General features: G+C 46.0%; 1 protein-coding gene across 1 annotated transcript in view; it reads left to right on the top strand.

The window, feature by feature from the left end:
* Positions 1 to 19546, top strand: part of LOC100579370 (acyl-CoA dehydrogenase family member 10-like) — a 57849-nt gene that overhangs the window by 23530 nt on the left and 14773 nt on the right. Inside the window, 5 exon segments of the mRNA XM_030808665.1 lie at positions 103 to 171; positions 3785 to 3966; positions 5626 to 5776; positions 9696 to 9841; positions 12584 to 12757. Coding sequence (XP_030664525.1) covers positions 103 to 171; positions 3785 to 3966; positions 5626 to 5776; positions 9696 to 9841; positions 12584 to 12757 — 722 coding nt within the window.

The raw sequence follows: 19546 nt of genomic DNA, 5'->3' as shown, positions 1-19546 counted from the left end.
AAAAACAAAACAAACAAACAAACAAAAAACAAAGAAAAGTAACTTCAAGAAAATCTCATCAATTCAGCCAGCAATTTTGTTTATTTTCATTTGTCCTGGCAGGATTATGAAAGCCCTTGCAAATGCTGGAGTACCTGTCCCTAACGTTCTTGATCTCTGTGAAGATTCAAGGTAAAGTTCAGATGTTTTTGCTATTGCACATTCAAGCTACTAGAGAGAAAAGCCCATATGCTAACACAAATTCCAATTTGTTAAAGACAAATAAAATTTGGGTAGGAGGGAAAAGAAACTTTATCGCAACCTCTCCCAGAAGTTCTCAGATATTTAAGTTATCCTGCAAGATAAGTATATGCCTGCTTTAGGGAGAATTGGTAGAAAACATCTTTTTTAACATTCAAAAAATACATATTTCTCTAGTTTCATGTTGCTTGTTTTTGTTTATTTTTTTAAATCAGAGTCTTTCTAAACTTGTTTTGTTTTGTTTTGTTTTTTGAGACGGAGTCTCATTCTGTCACCCAGGCTGGAGTCCAATGGCCTAATCTCGGCTCACTGTAACCTCTGCCTCCTGGGTTCAAGTGATTCTGCTGCCTCAGCCTCCTGAGTAGCTGAGATTACAGGCGCTGCCTACTACGCCTGGCTAGTTTTTGTAATTTTTGAGTAGAGACAGGGTTTCACCATGTTGGCCATGATAGTCTCCAACTCCTGACCTCAGGTGATCCGCCCACTTTGGCCTCCCATGATGCTGGGATTACAAGTGTAAACCACTGTGCCTGGCCCGAAACTATTTTAAACAGCTTTGTAACATGCTTTTTGAGTGTCTCTTCTTTCCTAACGTTTTAATTATGTAACATTTGAAACCTTCAGAAAAGGTGAAAGAAGAAAAAATAATACAGTGAATACCTGTTTACACTTCATCTAGATCAGAAATTAAAACATTGTTAACATTTTACCACATTTATTTTCTATATATGTATGTGTGTATACATGTATGCTTTTAACATGTAGATAATGATTTTTTTTTGGCTGAACCTTTTGAAATAAGTTTCAGAGAGCATACATCTCTCAAGAATAAAGACATCGACCGGGCATAGTGGCTCATGCCTCTAATCCCAGCACTTAAGGAGGCTGAGGCGGGCAGATCACTTGAGCCCAGGCGTTTGAGACCAGCCAGGGCAACATGGCAAAACCCCATCTCTACAAAAACAAACAAAAAATTAGCCAGGTGTGGAGGTGCACAGCTGTAGTCCTAACTACTTACCCGGAAGATTGAGGTGGGAGGATCACCTGAGCCTAGGAGGTGGAGGCTGCAGTGAGCTGTGATCACACCACTGCACTCCAGGCTGGATGATAGAGTGAGACCTTGGGTTTTGTTTTTTTTTTTTGAGATGGAGTCTCACTCTGTTGCCCAGGCTGGAGTGAAATGGCACGGTCTGGGCACACTGCAACCTCTGCCTCCTGGATTCAAGCAATTCTCTTGCCTCAGCCTCCCAAGTAGCTGGGATTACAGGCATGTGCCACCACACCTGGCTAATTTTTGTATTTTATTGGAGATGGGGTTTCACCTTGTTGGCCAGGCTCAAACTCTTGACCTGAAGTGATCCATCCGCCTCGACCTCCCAAAGTGCTGGATTACAGGTGTGAGCCACTGCACCTGGCCGACATTGTCTTTCATAACCATAACACCAGTATACCTAACATAACTAACAATTATTTAATAATAATACTGAATATCTAGCCCATGTTCAAATTTCCCCAATCCAAAACATCTTTTGTAATAGTTTTTCAACTTGAAACATCTGTAATGGTAGGATTTTCAAAACAATTTTTTAGAGTAGTAAACTGGAGGCTGAGGCAGATGGATCACTTGAAGCCAGGAGTTTGAGACCAGCCTGGCCAACCTGGTGCAACACTGTCTCCACTGAAAATACAAAAATTAGCTGGGCATGGTGGCGTGCACCTGGAGTCCCAGCTACTTGGAAGGCTGAAGCAGGAGAATCGTTTGAACCTGAGAGGCAGAGTTTGCAGTAGGCCGAGATCACACCACCGCACTCCAGCCTGGGTGATAGAGTGAGACTCTGTCTCAAAAATAAATAAATAAATAGAGTAGTAAACTGATTGCTAGTAATGACCAAAAGATGGATTAGTGACATGTCATTGGGTCACCTTAGTACTGCTGGGTGGTATATACACCACTCATACCACCAAAAAATGATAAAAAAAATAACCTCAATGACAAGAAGGGATACTTACTGAACCCTTATTGGAACCAGAGACCATGCCAGGCACTCTGTATGTTTGTTCCTTAATTCATGTTTTTTTTTTTTTAAGTAACAAGTACCCTGGAAGCTCCCTTAATTCTTGCAATTACCCTTTGAAGTGGGTATGTTTTACAGATTAAAAAACAACAACATGGCTGGCTGCAGTGGCTCATGCCTGTAATCCCAGCACTTTGGGAGGCTGAGGTGGGCGAATTACAAGGTCAGGAGATTGAGACCATCCTGGCTAACACAGTGAAACACCGTCTCTACTAAAAATACAAAAAATTAGCTGGGTGTGATGGCACACACCTGTAGTTCCAGCTATTCAGGATGCTGAGGCAAGAGAATCACTTGAACCCCGGAGGCAGAGGTTGCAGTGAGCCAAGATCGTGCCACTGCACTTCAGCCTAGGTGACAGAGCGAGACTCCATCTCAACAACAAAGCTCAGAGAGGTTTAATAAGTCTCTCAGGGTCACTCTTCAAGTAAGGGCAGAGTTGGGATTTAAACCTGGTTCCGATCAGGTGCAGTGGCTCACACCTGTAATCCCAACACTTTGGGAGGCTGAGGCAGGCAGATTACCTGAGGTCAGGAGTTTGAGACCAGCCTGGCCAACATGGTGAAACCCCATCTGTACTAAAAATACAAAAATTAGGCATGGTGGCGTGCACCTGGAGTCCCAACTATTTGGGAGGCTGAGGCAGGAGAATCTCTTGAACCCAGGAGGAGGAGGTTGCAGTGAGCCAAGATCGCACCACTGCATTTCAGCCTGGGCGACAGAGCAAGACTCCATCTCGAAAAAATAAATAAATAGTACAGGAGCAGTGGCTCATGCCTATAATCCCACCATTTTGGGAGGCGAAGGTGGGCGGATCATGAAGTCAGGAGATCAAGACCAGGCTAACACGGTGAAACCCCGTCTCTACTAAAAATACAAAAAATTAGCAGGGCGTGGTGGCGGGCACCTGTAGTCCAGCTACTCAGGAGGCTGAGGCAGGAGAATGGTATGAACCTGGGAGGTGGAGCTTGCAGTGAGCCAAGATCGCGCCACTGCACTCCAGCCTGGGCAACAGAGCGAGACTCCGTCTCCAAAAAAAAAATTAAAAATAATAATAATAATAAACAAAAAATAAAAACCTGGTTCGGTGTGACTACAGAGGTCCTTCTCTGAGCCTTGCTGCTTGCTACATTATTACACTTTGAATCCATTCCAGTGGCTTACACAAATGAACCAGGGAGAAGAGAAAAGCATGCTGTCCAAGAAGCATAGATGGGTGTGCATGTGTGTGTGCACGTGTGTATGTGCGTGTGTGTGCATATATGTGGATCAATCCGTTGCAAGAGAGGATACTTCTAATGCACTGTGCTTATGTGAGAGGAAAAAGGAAGCATCCATTGATCTGGGTCTGAACTCTTCACCAGCTCTCAACCCGTACACCCAGGGACAGTGACAAAGAATAGGGTCATGACTAACAGCCTGCCACATTGTGACTCTGATCCCTGAACCCCCTTCTGTGTTCCTCCCAGTGTCATTGGCACCCCCTTCTATGTGATGGAGTACTGCCCAGGTCTCATCTACAAAGACCCTTCCCTGCCAGGCTTGGAGCCCAGCCACAGGCGAGCCATATACACTGCCATGAACACAGCCCTGTGCAAAATTCACAGTGTGGATCCGAAGGCTGTGGGGCTTGAAGACTATGGGAAGCAAGGTGAGCAGGAGGCCACATCTCCCATGCTGGTTGTTTCATCACTAGTGCTTCTGCTTTTAGGATCTGAATCGTTTTGGGTCGTTTTGAGTGTTAACACACCAAGCATAAGGCAGACTTAGCTTCTTCCGTGGAAATCCAGTTTAGTTTTAATGGAGGTGTTGCTAACTTAGGCATTTGGGCCTTCGATAAATCCCTTTATGAACTACACAATCTTTCTTCCCTGCAACTTTTTTTTCATTTTTTTTCCCTTAAATATTCTGCTATCCAATTCCCTGCAACTTTTATCTCACTAGACCATTGAAACTTTTTTTCTGATACTGACCATAGGTATTTAAAATGTGTTTTTCTCCGTTTTTTACCCTTTCCCCTAAATATTCTTTTCAACAGGAATATATATATTTTTCGAGATGGGGGTCTCACTGTGTTGCCCAGGCTGGTCTCAAACTTCTGGGCTCAAGCCATCCTCTTGTCTCAGCCTCCCAAGTAGTTGGGACTCTGGGCATGTGCCACCATGTCCAGTTTCAACAGGGATAGTTTTTTTGTTTGTTTTTTGAGACAGGGTCTCTCTCTGTTGCCCACACTGGAGTGTAGTGGCGTGATCTCGGCTCACTGCAGCCTCAACCTCTTGGGCTCAAGCAATCCTCCCACCTCTCCCTCTTGAGTAGCTGGGACTACAGGTACGCACCACCATGCCCAGCTAATTTTTGTATTTTTAGTAGAGACAGGGTTTCACCATGTTGCCCAGGCTCTATCCGAACTCCTGCACTCAAGTGATCTGGCCTCCCAAAGTGTTGGGATTACAGGCATGAGCCTCTGCAGCCAGCCCTCATGTAGTTCTTACCACATGGCAAGAATAGTTCTAAGGGCTTTACATATTTTATTCTCCCAACAGCTCTATGAGGACCATCTCAAGATGAGGAAACTAAAGCATAGAGATGTTAAGTAACCTGCCTGAGATCACACAGCTAGAGAACAACAGAGCTGGGTTTCATAGCCTGTCAGTCTGGCTCCAGGGCTCATGTGCTCAGCTAACCACTGTTGTTTAGCCAAAAAGTGATTTATGAAAGGCTATTAGGAAGCACAGAAGATCTTTTTTTTTTTGAGACAGAAGTTTTGCTCTTGTCACCCAGGCTGGAGTGCAATGGCACAATCTCGGCTCACTTCAACCTCTGCCTCCCAGGTTCAAGCGATTCTCCTGCCTCAGCCTCCCAAGTAGCTGGGATCACAGGCACCCACCACCACACCTGGCTAATTTTTGTATTTTTCAGTAGAGATGCACTTTCGCCATGTTGGACAGGCTGATCTCGAACTCCTGACCTTGTGATCTGCCCGCCTTGGCCTCCCAAAGTGCTGGGATTACAGGTGTGAGCCACCATACCTGGCCACAAGGTCTTTAAGAGGACCAGAGAGCATACTTGGAGACCATACAGCTAGGAACAGCACCCAGACCATACCAATCCAGCCAAAGAGCTGGTGACTTCCACCTTGGGGCAGCAGGAGCATCATGTGGGAAATTCTCCAGTCATGGGAACGTGTTCAAAGACACTGCAGCACCCAGTGCAGAGCATGACAAAGGGTTTCACTGCGCTGTTTTTTTTTTTCCGCTACTTTCAGAGGTTGCTGAAATCGCACACCATGTTCTAATCCTGTTTCCCACAGGGGACTATATTTCACACCAGGTACGAACCTGGGTTAAGCAGTATCGAGCTTCCGAAACCAGCACCATCCCAGCCATGGAGAGGCTGATCGAATGGCTGCCCCTCCATCTTGCCCGTCAGCAGAGGACCACAGTGGTGGACGGGGACTTCAGGTAGATATGGTGGCAGGGAGAGCTAAAAAATGACAGCAAGGACACTCCAAGGGGGAATTGAGCAATTGGTCTTGGTGGAATTTACAGTTGGGAATTATTCCTATTACAAAGCACCTCTCTGTGTGTGGCCTTTTCAGGCAGGGTTTCTCAGCTCAGGCACCGTGACATGTTGAATTGGATAAGTTTTTGTGGTGGGAGGTACTGTGCACTGCAGGATGTCAGGAATCATCCCTGGCCTCAACCCACCCGATGACAGTAGCGCCCCTCCCCACAGAGTGTGACAACCAAAAATCTTTGCAGACTTGGTCCAGTGTTCCCAGGGAGGGCAGCATTCCTCTGTTGAGACCCACCATTTGAAAGTAAGGCAGAGTCTACGGCCATACCACCCTGAACAGGCCCAATCTCATCTGAAAGTAAGGCAGAGTGAGGGTGCCCCTCACCTCCCAAGAGGCCTGGGGATGGACATTCTCACTGGGTGTAGTGAAAGGATTGAAAGAGAATGACAGGGTCCTTGGGGATATGTGATGAGTCTGTAGCGTGGCTAAAATGGGAACTTCAGTATGCCTGGCGTCTGGCGGCAGTGTCTAGCTTTATCTTACCATCTCTTGCTGTGAAAGCTGCCCATTAGGTACTTTTATAGGGTAGTGTTTATAGTGTTTTCTGCTTCGCAGCACGTGGAGACCTGCTTTTGATGCAAGCATGCCTTATTTGGCTTGTCTTCTTGCCCATCTGGGGACCCAGGGCTTTTATTAAACAAGGCTAGACAGTGAAGGCTAATTTTAAAGACATTTCCATTTCTTTTTTTTTTTTTAGACACAGTCTCACTCAGTCACCCAGGCTGGAGTGCAGTGGCATGATCTCGGCTCACTGCCTACCCCAACTCCCAGGTTCAAGCGATTCTCCTGCCCCAACCTCCCAAGCAGCTGGGATTACAGGTGTGCACCACCATGTGCGGTTAACTTTTGTATTTTTAGTAATCCAAAAATACAATACATTTTTAGTAATACAAAAATGTGAGATGGGGTTTCATCATGTTAATCAGGCTGGTCTTGAACTCCTGCCCTCAAGTGATCTGCCCACTTTGGCCTCCCAAAATGCTGGGATTACAGGCGTGAGCCACCATGCCCAGCCTTAAAGACATTTCTTTGCCTTCCAAATTTGATTGGAAGAGAGCTTCATTGGCTTGACCAGTGTCCCTCACTCCCGGCTTCTTCCGTTAGCCAGCCACCTTTGGGGATCCCCCTGGGTCTGAGAGTGGACAGCTGAGCTTTCTTTGTCATGTGGTCATCACAGGAGCTTGAGGAACCTGCTTCTGTATCAGAGACTGACGGGGCCAAGTGCTTCCCCCACACTGCCTTGAACTCGGCGTGCAGTTGGGCTGCATTTGACCCCCTCCTCCATCTTCTTTCTCCACTTGGGATTCTAGAGCACTTGCCTGACTACACTTTCCTTGCCAGCCATTGCCGTGTATTTCCTTTGGCGGGGAAGACCTCAGGTGGCCTTTGTGTCACCAGCCCACAACAGCTGCTCCGTGGACCTTGTCTTTGCTTCTCTTGGCACCTCAACGGTCCACGAATGTGATCAAGTATACAGCAGGCAGGAGATGTCCAGTGCAGTCTTGAGCACCCCCTCGCCTAGCTATAGTGAAGTAAGATGATCATTTAGGATGTTGCCTCCAGGAAAGGCATCCTCTGATTTTAGAGAGCCTGCTGCTGCTTATTGATAACACAGTCAGAGATAGTTCTGTCTTTTGATGGATGGAAGAACATTTCTTGCTAGTGGAGTGAATCAGCTGTGGTGGGAACATAAACTGCTGCAGCTACTTTGAAAAGTAGTAGGCAGTGGCCAGGAACGGTGACTCATGCTTGTAATCCCAGCACTTTGTGACGCCAAAGCGGGCAGATCACTTGAGGTCAAGAGTTCGAGACCAGCCTGGCCAAGATGCCAAAATCCCATGTCTACTAAAAATACAAAAATTACCCGAGTGTGATGGTGCCCCTGTAATCCCAGCTACTCAGGAGGCTGAGGCAGGAGAATCACTTGAACCCGGGAGGTGAAGGTTGCAGTGAGCCAAGACCGTGCCACTGCACTCCAGCCTGGGTGACAGAGTGAGACTCCGTCTCAAAAAACAACAAAAAAAGAAAAGTAATGGGCAGTAACATGGAAGATGGGAATATGCTACAACCCATCGTTTTCTTGTAAAGAAGCATCTGCTGCAGCTTTGCACCAAGAGACTCAGGCGAAGGTGTTTGTTTTGGTCATGCTTGTAATTATAATACATGATAAATAAAGTGTAGTTTGGCCATTTGTTGGAGTTCTATTTAGTGGGTAAAATAAACCAATTTGCTGTACATAGGTCGTAAGTCTCAAAAAAGATAATCTAAGTAGAAAAAATTTTCAAAAGGGTAATATATCATTTATGAAAATTTAAAAATAATTGAAAGAACACTATATGTGGTATATAGGTACAGGTATAGATAAAAGAAATATAGAAATGTCTGAGACTGATATATACCAACTTCAGGATAGCAGCAAATCTGTCATTTTTTAAAAATCTGAAGCAAATATAACAAAAAAGCAGGTATAATATCTGTTAAATCTGGAAGATGGACACATGAGTCCTGTCATTATGTCATTCTCTGTATTTTTCTGCATGCTTGATGTTTACTTTTTCTTTTAAATAAAGCATGCATTACAGACAGCCCTGGCAGGAAACAGAAAGCATGAAAGAGGCTATTTGGGGACAGTTCAATATAGGGTTATAGCATGGTTTAGAGGAACTGCTGAAGAACAGCGTGGAGTCCCGGGGCCAGTAACAGTGAGGGGTCAGTCTAACAGGACAAGCATGTGCTGTGGTTATTGCTACTCTACAACAAACTTTGTCAAAACTGAGTGGCTGTCAACAACGACAGCAGTCATTTTGCTCATGAATCTTTGCAGTCTGGGGACAGGACAGCTTATTTCAAAGAGGGGCGGCTGTCGGGCGGGGCTGAATCTTCTGAAGCCTTGCTAGCATGCTAGCCCTGGGCAGAGAAGATATGAACAGCCGGGCTCCTTGGGCCTCTCGTTCCCACATGGTCTCTCCAGCATGGCAGCTTCTGGGTAACTGGATTTTTTTTTTTTTGAGACAGGATCTTGCACTGTCACCCAGGCTGGAGTGCAGTGGCTATTCATAGGCTGGAACATAACTGACTGCAGCCACCAACTCCTGGGCTCAGTGATACTCCCACCTTAGCCTCCTGAGTAGCTGGGACTACAGGTGTGCACTACCCTGCTCAGCTAATTTTTAATTTATTTTGTAGAAATAGGGTCTTGCTGTGTTGCCCAGGCTGGTCTTGAACTCCTGAGCTTAAGCAGTCCTCCCAAAATGTGGGGATTATAGGCATGAGCCATTGCACTCAGCCCTGGACTTCTTACCTGGGGGCTCAGGGCTCCAAAATAGTATGTTTCAAGAGACAGAGGGCTGGGCAGAAGCTGTATTGCGTTTTCTGACCTAGTCTAGTCTCAGGAATCCCTCAGCATCACTTCCACGTGTCTTATATCTGTTAGAAGCAAGATGCTTCACTGGGCCAAGCATTAGACTCTACCTTTTGTGAGAGGAGTGCCAAAGGATTTACAGATCTGTTTTAAAACCATCACAGGGAGGGAGTAATTCCCTGAACCCAGAGGGCTGCAGAGAAGGAGCTGGGGAAATAAATAACCAGGACCCTTCCCATCTCCTGCTTTTGATTGGCTGAGTCCAGCTGGAAGCCAGAGGGCAAGGGAGTCCTTGGAGCACACAGCCCAGGGAGCTCAGGCGCCTGGGCACAGAGGGGATGGGAGGGTGGGGAGCCAGCCTGAAGGGCAAACAGACCACGCAGAATCCACCCTAGCTGGCAGTTTTCTTAGTGCTGTCTCTATTCCTCCTGGGACTTTTCAGGCTCGACAACCTGGTGTTTCATCCAGAAAAGCCAGAGGTGCTTGCGGTCCTTGACTGGGAACTTTCTACCTTGGGCGACCCCCTTGCCGATGTGGCCTACAGCTGCCTGGCTCATTACCTGCCGTCCAGTTTTCCCGTGCTGAGAGGTAGGAACTGCTGCTGGAGGATAGTGGGGGAGCAAGCCAGTTCTCAAAGCATTTGGGAGCAAACTCAGCTGAAGTAGTCCGTGGTTGGGCGGGGGAAGTGAAAGTGAGGTCCTGGTGGTTCTGGTGGGAAAAATAACTGGAATGCAGTCCTGTCGCCTTTACGGGAAAGTGGATATCGGATGTGTGTTAATTGAAAGTATGCCTGTATAGGCACCTCTTTTGCTTTTACACAGCGAACTTCTATTTAGGGTTTTAAATTAAAAACACATTCATTGTGGCTGGGCACGGTGGCTCACGCCTGTCATCCCAGCACTTTGGGAGGCCAAGGCGGGCAGATCACAAGGTCAGGAGTTCCAGACCAGCCTGGCCAACATGGTGAAACCCTGTCTCTACTAAAAATACAAAGTTAGCTGGACGTGGTGGCGCGCGCCTGTAATCCCAGCTACTCAGGAAGCTGAGGCAAGAGAATCGTTTGAACCTGGGAGGCGGAGGTTGCAGTCAGCCGAGATCACGCCATTGCACTCCAGCCTGGGCAACAGGGCAAGACTCCATCTCAAAAAAAACAAAAACAAACCACATTTATTGTAAAAATACTAGAGCCAACAGGTAGCAACAAGAACAAAAGAGTTAAAATCATTAGTAGTCCCAGAGATAAACATTTGCTGACATTTCATTATCTATCCATGTCATCTTTTCTTCTGTGTGTATATGTACATTTCCTAAAACAAAACAAAAATGTAACATGATCTAATGACATGCTTTTTTTCACTTCATTGTATACTGTAGACATGTTTTCATGACATTAAGTATTTCTTCTACAGCATAATTTTTAATGAGAGCATATAATTTTATTGTATAGAATTAAGGGAAGATGGCCGGGTGCGGTGGCTCATGCCTGTAATCCCAGCACTTTGGGAGGCCGAGATGGGCGGATCATGAGGTCAGGAGATCGGGACCATCCTGGCTAACACGGTGAAACCCTGTCTCTATTAAAAATACAAAAAACTTAGCTTTGCATGGTGGTGGGCACCTGTAGTCCCAGCTACTCAGGAGGCTGAGGCAGGAGAATGGCGTGAACCTGGGAGGCGGAGCTTGCATTGAGCTGAGATGGCACCACTGTACTCCAGCCTGGGCGGCAGAGTGAGACTCCATCTCAAAAAAAAAAAAAAAAGAATTAAGGGAAGACATTTGGGTTAATTCCTACTTAGATATTTAATTTGTTTCCAATTTTTTAATACTTCCCTACCTCCATGAAAAAAGTCAGTGAACATCTTTGTAGTAATATATTTGCCTATATATAAGGTATACTCCTAAGATTAATTTCTAGGAATGGAATATATTACATGCTTCTAAATCATGAAAATGTCACAAATGGAAGAAATAAGTGAAATTTTTTTTTTTGAGACAGAGTCTCACTCTGTTGCCCAGGCTAGAGTGCAGTGGCGCCATCTTGGCTCACTGCAAGCTCCACCTCCCGGGTTCACACCATTCTCCTGCCTCAGCCTCCCAAGGAGCTGGGACTACAGGCACCTGCCACCATGCCTGGCTAATTTTTTGTTTTTGTAGTAGACATGGGGTTTCACCGTGTTAGCCAGGATGGTCTCTATCTCCTGACCTTGTGATCCGCCCTCCTCAGCCTCCCAAAGTGCTAGGATTACAGGCGTGAGCCACTGCGCCTGGCCTGTGAAATTGTTTTATTTGCTATAATTATCATTTTCATAATTTGGTGAGATCTTTTTTTTATATTTATTTATTTGTTTATTTATTTTTGAGATGGAGTCTCCCTCTGTCACTCGTTTATTTATTTTTGAGATGAAGTCCCGCTCTGTTGCCCAGGCTGGACCACAGTGGTGCGATCTTGGCTCACTGCAACCTCTGCCTCCCAGATTCAAGCGATTCTCCGGCCTCAGCCTCCTGAGTAGCTGGGATTACAGGCGTGTGCCACAACGCCTGGCTAATTTTCATATTTTTAGTAGAGGCAGGGTCTTCACCATGTTGGCCAGGCTGGTGTCGACCTCCTGACCTCAAGTGATCTGCCCTCCTCAGCCTCCTAAAGTGCTGAGATTAGAGGCATGAGCCACTGCACCCAGCCAGTTGTTTATTTTTTAATTTTTTTGAGATGGAGTCTCACTCTGTCACCCAGGCTGGAGTACAGTGGCGTGATCTCAGCTCACTGCAACCTCTGCCTCCCGGATTCATGCAATTGTCCTGTCTCAGCCTCCCTCCCAGGTAGCTGGGATTATAGGCACACACCACCATGCCTGGCTAATTTTTGTATTTTTAGTAGAGGCAGGGTTTTGCCATTTTGGTCAGGCCGGTCTTGAAATCCTGACCTCAGGTGATCCACCTAACTCAGCCTTCCACAGTGCTGGGATTACGGGTGTCAGCCACTGTGCTCGGCCTGAGATCACTCTTTCCACATTATTTTTGATCAAATGACTGGTTGAAGATAATATGCATCCACCCTTAACTGTGGCCAGATGGAATTGGAAGCTCCCATTCCTTCCTTTACTGCCAATCAAGTCTGAAACCTGTAAGAGCCAATTCGTGAATAATGACTTCATGCCTGGATCCCCAGCCATCTAAGGGAGCAAGGGCCCATGCAGGAATAAGCTAACCCCTGGAACTGGTCGTGAAACTAATTTGCAAGGGATATGGCTATTTTCAGAATTTAAATATTTGCCAGCCACAGCGGGGTGTCACATCAGTGACTACCCATGAATGGCTCTGACTTTCTCACAGGTTTTAATGACTGTGACTTGACACAGCTGGGAATCCCTGCTGCAGAGGAGTATTTCAGGATGTACTGCCTCCAAATGGGGCTCCCTCCCACTGAGAACTGGAACTTCTATATGGCTTTTTCCTTTTTCCGTGTGGCTGCAATCCTACAGGGAGTCTACAAGCGATCACTCACAGGTAATGGGATGGCTGCCCTGAAGAGCCGCTGGGGGGTGAGTCACAGCGAGGACCGTGCCTCCACCTGGAAACCCTCTCAGGGCTACAGAGGCTTTGGAGAGACCAGTTTGGCCAGGATTCTCTGAGATTCAGTTAATCCAACCATTTGTCTATAAATATTTTCTTTACAATATTTATTTATTTATTTATTATTTGGTTTTGAGACAGGGTCTTGCTTTGTCACCCTGGCTGGAGTCCAGTGGTGCGATCATGGCTCACTGTAATCTCTACCTGCTGGGTTCAAGCGATTCTCCTGCCTCAGCCTCCAGAGTAGCTGGGACTACAGGCTGGCGCCACCACGCCTGGCTAATTTTTTTTTTTTGTATTTTTAGTAGAGATGAAGTTTCACCATGTTGGCCAAGCTGGTCTCAAACTCCGGGCCTCAAGTGATCCGTTTGCCTTGGCCTCCCAAAGTGCTGGGATTACAGGTGTGAGCCACCATGCCCAGCCTCTTTACAATATTTAAACTTGTTTTTTAATTATTAAAGTAATGCACAAAGAAATTTTTCCAGTTAAAGCATTCATGCACATGATGAAAATTTGGTCACATAGAATTATGTAAAATTGTATCTCACCCTTTTCAACACCATTCCTCAAAGATAAATGTTACTGTTAAGAGTTTCCTGGGCCCTCCAGTTTTTCTGTTTATCTATCTTCTCTCTCTCCTCCTACTTTTATACAAATGTGATCATCCTACGTGTATTTTTCAGAACTTTGATTTTAAAATTTTGTAAGCTTAAGAATTTCTGTGGCTGGGCGTGTGGCTTACGCCTGTAGTCCCAGCACTTTGGAAGGTCGAGGCGGGTGGATCACAAGGTCAGGAGATCAAGACCATCCTGGCTAACACAGTGAAACCCCATCTCTACTAAAAATACAAAAAATTAGCCTGGTGTGGTGGAGGGTGCCTGTAGTCCCAGCTACGCGGGAGGCTGAGGCAGGAGAATCGCTTGAACCCGGGAGGTAGAGCTTGCAGTGAGCCAAGATTGCACCACTGCACTCCAGCCTGGGTGACAGAGCAAGACTCCGTCTCAGAAAAAAAAAAGAATTTCTGTGAAATATGTGTGTGGCCATTTGCATATTTAACAACTATGTGAGGCAAAATTCTTGTTGTGTGTGTGAGTGTGTGTGCGTGTGTGTGTGCGTGTTTTGAGACAGTTTCTCACTCTGCCGCCCAGGCTGGAGTGCAGTGGTGTGATCTTGGCTCACTGCAACCTCCACCTCACCAGCTCAAGCAATTCTCATGCCTCAGCCTCCCAAGAAGCTGGGATTATAGGCACATGCCACCATGCCTGGGTCATTTTTTTTGTTTTTAGTAGAGATGGGGTTTTGCCATGTTGGCCGGGCTGGTCTCGAACTCCTGACCTCAGATGATCCATCCACCTCGGCCTCCCAAAGTGCTGGGATTACAGGCATGAGCCACTGAGCCTGGCCAGCTCCCAAGTCTTTAGGTAAAACCCTTGTGGTCTTTGACAACTTCTTTGTTTGCTGGTATGACAAAAAATGTTCTAGGTTCATCTTGGCTGTCCAGCCTACCCAACATGGTGAAACTGTGTCTCTACTAAAAATACAAAAATTAGCCCTGCGTGGTGGTGGGTGCCTGTAATCCCAGCTACTTGGGAGACTGAGGCAGGAGACTCACTTGATCCTGGGAGGGGGAGGTTGCAGTGAGCTGATATCGTGCCACTACACTGCAGCCTGGGCAACAAGAATGAGACTCTGTCTCAAAAAAAAAAAAAAAAAAAGACTTGGGAGCCAACCTGAACAGGCTCCCACTTGCTAACAATAGGAAACTTTGGGCATCACCAAAGATGATAGCTGAAATGGATGAAATGCATCAGGTATGTTTAAATCCATGAGTCATAGCCGGGCATGGTGGCTCAGGCCTGTAATCCCAGCACTTTGGGAGGCCAAGGTGAGCAGATCACTTGAGGTCAGGGATTCGAGACCAGCCTGGCCAACATGGTGAAATCCCATCTCTACTAAAAATTCAAAAATTAGCCAGGTGTGATGGCGGGCACCTGAAATCCCAGTTACTTGGGGGACCGAGGCAGGAGAGAGAATCACTTGAACCCAGGGGACAGAGGTTGCAGTGAGCTAAGATCATGCCCTTGCACTGCAGCCTTGGTGACTGAGCAAGACACTGTCCCCCCAAAAAATAAAAATTAAATAAATAAGTCCGTGAGTAGTGATCCAAAAACAAAGAGACAAAGTCTCATTGATGACCTCAGAGGATGCCAGGGAAGCAACTTATTATTCTGAAAATTGGTAAATGGGGTGGTGGGGGGTGGGGAATCAAGCATTTGTCCTGTCTTTCCTGTACAAATGATACTGCAGGCTATCCAAATAATCAATGAGGGAATGTTTCTCTCTAGAGAGGTATCCTGGACAGAATAATGTAGAATTTGCATATCACCAATTTGCAACTCCTAATGCATTAATGGATGTGGGCAATAAGCTTCAATGAAAGCCAACACCACTGACAGAGAGATAGCCAGACATTATGTACCTCCTGATGCTTCCCTCAAAAGTCACACCGACTCTGGCTAGGCCTCCAGTGCTAGCTGCCAACTCATGGGAAACACAGGGTGCAGAGGGACATGTTCAGCAGCACCCTGGGCACAGCCACTCACAAAATCCAGATTCTGGAAAACATCACAGGGCAAACAACTCAGTTTCTTCAAACACATACATTTCAAGGGGAGGAAAAGGGTGAAAAAGGAACCTTTAAATTGAGAGAGACTTAAAAGAAACATCAGGTTGGGCACGGTGGCTCACTCCTGTAATCCCAGCACTGTGGGAGGCCGAGGTGGGTGGATCACCTGAGGTCAGGAGTTTGAGACCAGCCTGGCCAACATGCGGAAACCCCATCTCTACTAAAAAATATAAAAATTAGCCAGGACTGGTGGCGGGCACCTGTAATCCCAGCTACTTGGGAAGCTGAGATAAGAGAATTGCTTGAACCCAGGAGGCGGAGTTTGTGGTGAGCCATGATTGCATCACTGCAGTCTAGCCTGGGTAACAAAGTGAGACTGTCTCAGGAAAAAAAAAAAAAAAAAAAACAGGGAGAGAGAGACTTAAAAGATACATTAGCCAGTTACAGTGTTGGGACCTTATTTGGATCCTTTCTTGAACAAATTATTTGGAAAAAAATTTGATGATAGTCAGTGAAACTTGAATTCTGAGTGGATAGTCGATGATATGAAGAAGTTACAGTTAACGTTTTTTTAAAGGTGATAATAGTATTGTGGGTTTTTTAAAAAGTACTTGTCTTTAGAGTTTTGAAAGAATCCTAGATGAGATATTTGGGATTTACTCCAAAAAATCCAGGACAGTGGGAGTGGGGATGGCAGGGAATGAAACCAGACTGGGCCAGCGTCGATCATTGTGGAAGGCGAGCAATAGAACCTGTAGGCTCATTATCCTGTCCTCTCTACTCCTGTGTGTCTTTGAAATTTTCCAAAAGGAGGCCAGTCGTGATGGCTCACACCAGTAATCCCAGCACTTTGGGAGGCCGAGGCAGATGGATCACCTGAGGTCAGGAGTTTGAGACCAGCCTGGCCAACATGGTGAAACCCCGTCTCCACTAAAAATACAAAAATACCCGGGTGTGGTGATGCCGCCTATAATCCCAGCAACATGAGAGGCTGAGGCAGGAGAATCACTTGAACCTGGGAGGCAGAGGTTGCAGTGAGCAGATACCGGCCACTACACTCCAGCCTGGGTGACAGAACGAGACTCCCATCTCAAAAAAAAAAAAAAAAAAAGCCGGTGCGGTGGCTCACGCCTGTAATCCCAGCACTTTGAGAGGCTGAGGTGGGGGGATCATGAGGTCAGGAGATCAAGACTATCCTGGCCAACATGGTGAAACCCCATCTCTACTAAAAATACAAAAATTAGCTGGGCTTGGTGGCATGTGCCTGTAATCCCAGCTACTAGGGAGGCTGAGGCAGATGAATAGCTTGAACCAGGGAAGGGAGTCAGAGGTTGCAGTGAACCGAGATTGCACCACTGCTCACTCCAGCCTGGTGACAGAGCGAGACTCCGTCTCAAAAAGAAAAGAAAAAGAAATTTTCCAAAAGCAAAACTTAAAAACAAAAGGCAAGGAGAAAGAAGGAGAAAGGAACTCATCATGGGGTTTGCTAGTGCTGAGGGAGTGTTTAGCTTTGCAGTCAGCGACACCCCAAGCTTGCTGGCAGCCCGTGTTCTCAGCCAGGTTGCCAGAGTCTTCTGAGAGAAGCAGTTGCAGTAGGGGAATTGATCATTCATTCCCAAGTATATGAGACTCCACTAAAAGCCACCACTGTGCTAGGTGGTCCTGTGGATACACAGTCATGAGGAAAACTGTCCGGAGAAAAACCAGTACCCAGAGAATTTCTAGTTTAACTGTACCTGGTCTGATAAGCAGGGAATGCAGGAAGCAGGAATTTCTGGAAACAATATTTTCCCTCTACTGGGAAAATACAGTATCAGCTGTAAGCCCCTATTTCCCATTTTTTAAATGGTTTCCCAATAAACGCTAACCAGAAATATTTACTTAAACAGAATGGTTGCTAAGTCCTTATGGTGATGAATAGGCCTGGTCACTTCTGACATTTCCTAGCGGGCTGCCAAGTTCTCTCCCTGCTCTGCTTCAGTGACCTGGGAAGAGCTTAATAGACTTTGCCCATTTTAGAATATTCCACACTGAGTGTCCTCAGCCTGTCTCTCAGGAAGCCCTTTGACATGTTTCTAAGATCCCGCGAGTCATCGTTGTGGCTTCTGGTTTCTCTCGGCCCAGAGCTAAAACACCCCACCTGTTTGCCACCAGACAGAAAAATGTCTGTTTGTTCAGGCCTTTATTCCTCTTATCTTACTGTGCACTCTTTTCCCTCCCCCTGGGAAGCCAGCCAGACACACTGAGGAAATAGCTTAGTTTTCTCACATAAAAACAACAAAATCCATTTTTTGAAAGAGTAATATAAAAACATATGATGAATAGAGAAAAAGCCAACTGTATGAACATAAATATTACTTCTGTACATTTGTCTTCTACAGTTAGCTTTAAAATCATTTTTGTTTGAACAGCTGAGATATTTGGTACTGGCCAGGAAAAGTGGAGCTTAGAGAAGGGGTATCTGTTTCCAAGACATTCTCTCTATGGTGTCATTTACAAAAGACCTCAAATCAGCATTAGATTGGGAAGAGGATGAGAGAGACCAGAGCCCAGTGAGCAGAAGATTAACAGTATGTACCTGCCTAGCCCATGTGTCCTTCTCCTTCCTTAATAAGTGGGTGCAGAAATTAGATTTCTCGTAGATGGCCACTGAAATTCTATAAAGTGCTTATGACTGCAACTTAAGTGGACACCAATGACGTGGTTTCTTCTGCTGGAACTACATTTGGAAAATATACCAGAAGCAATAGCTCTAAATCAATCCAAGCTTATACAAGTGACTTTTTCAGAGACAAAGTAGCAGTCTCAGAGTGGGAGCCAACTAAATAGAAGAAAAGTAAGAATAAACCTCTTACTCTGTTAGAAGAAAATCCTTATGAATAATAAGGAACATAAGGGGGTATCGTTCCCTTCAGTGTGCTGTGTGCAGTCCGAGGAATAAGGAATAAGCCCCCACTCTGTGTCTGCAGGGAAGGGGCTATCTGGTTTCTGCCTGACTTCCCTGGGTTAGGTTCATACCTAGCACCCAGAAGGTCCTCAGTAGAGACCTGCTGAGGTCCAGTGGGCTAACTCTCTGCAGGGCAGCAAAGAATTTGCTCTGAGTTTATTCCTAACTCTGTAAGGAATAGTTTAAACTATCTTTAACACCAAAGCTGCATGAAAATGGCTGTCTCAGCTGGGCATGGTGGCTCATGCCTGTAATCCCAGCACTTGGTAGACTGAGACAGGAGGATTGTTTAAGGCCAGAAGTTCAAGACCAGTTTGGGCAACATAGTAAGGCCCCATCTCTTATTTAAAAATAAATACAATATTTATTTTTTTGAGATGGAGTTTTGCTCTTGTCACCCAGGCTGGAGTGCAATGGCATGATCTCGGCCCACTGTAACCTCTACCTCCTGGGTTCAGGCGATTCTCCTGCCTCAGCCTCCCCAGTAGCTAAGATTACAGGCGTGCATCACCACACCTGGCTAAATTTTGTACTTTTAGTAGAGACGGGGTTTCACCATGTTACCCAGGCTGGTCTTGAACTCCTGACCTCCAGTAATCCACCCGCCTCAGCCTCCCAAAGTGCTGGGGTTACAGGTGTGAGCCAATGCACCCGGCCTAAAATGAAATCACTTAAAAAAAGAAAATGACTGTCTCTTGAGAACTATCAATTTATCCATTTATTGGGTACAGTCTCTTGGGGACATGGAAGTGCTAGAAGTAATCCAGGAGAGCTGGCTGTGAAAAAGTTCACTGTGAGGAGACATTGTACACATAGCAATGTGGATGTGTCTCAGATGCAGGGCTCTGAGTGATGGAGGCCATACTGAAAAGGCCACATGCTGAGTGACATAAGTATTTATGAGACATCCTGGAAGAGACAGACTACAGGAACAGAGATCAGTGGGTGCTGGGAATTGGGAGCAGGGGTTGAGTACAAAAGGACACTGGGGAAATTTCCAGATGATGGAAATATTCTGTATCTTTTTTTTTTGAAATGGTGTCTCGTTCTGTTGCCCAGGCAACCTCCGCCTCTTGGGTTCAAGTGATTCTCCTACCTCAGTCTCCCAAGTAGCTGGGACTACAGGCATGTGCCACCATGCCCTGCTAAT

The sequence above is a fragment of the Nomascus leucogenys genome, unplaced genomic scaffold (assembly GCF_006542625.1).
Source record: "Nomascus leucogenys isolate Asia unplaced genomic scaffold, Asia_NLE_v1 000710F_116640_qpd_obj, whole genome shotgun sequence".
NCBI classification, from domain to species: domain Eukaryota; kingdom Metazoa; phylum Chordata; class Mammalia; order Primates; family Hylobatidae; genus Nomascus; species Nomascus leucogenys.
Note: the sequence above shows the minus strand (reverse complement) of the source record. Positions and strands in the feature narration are given on the sequence as shown.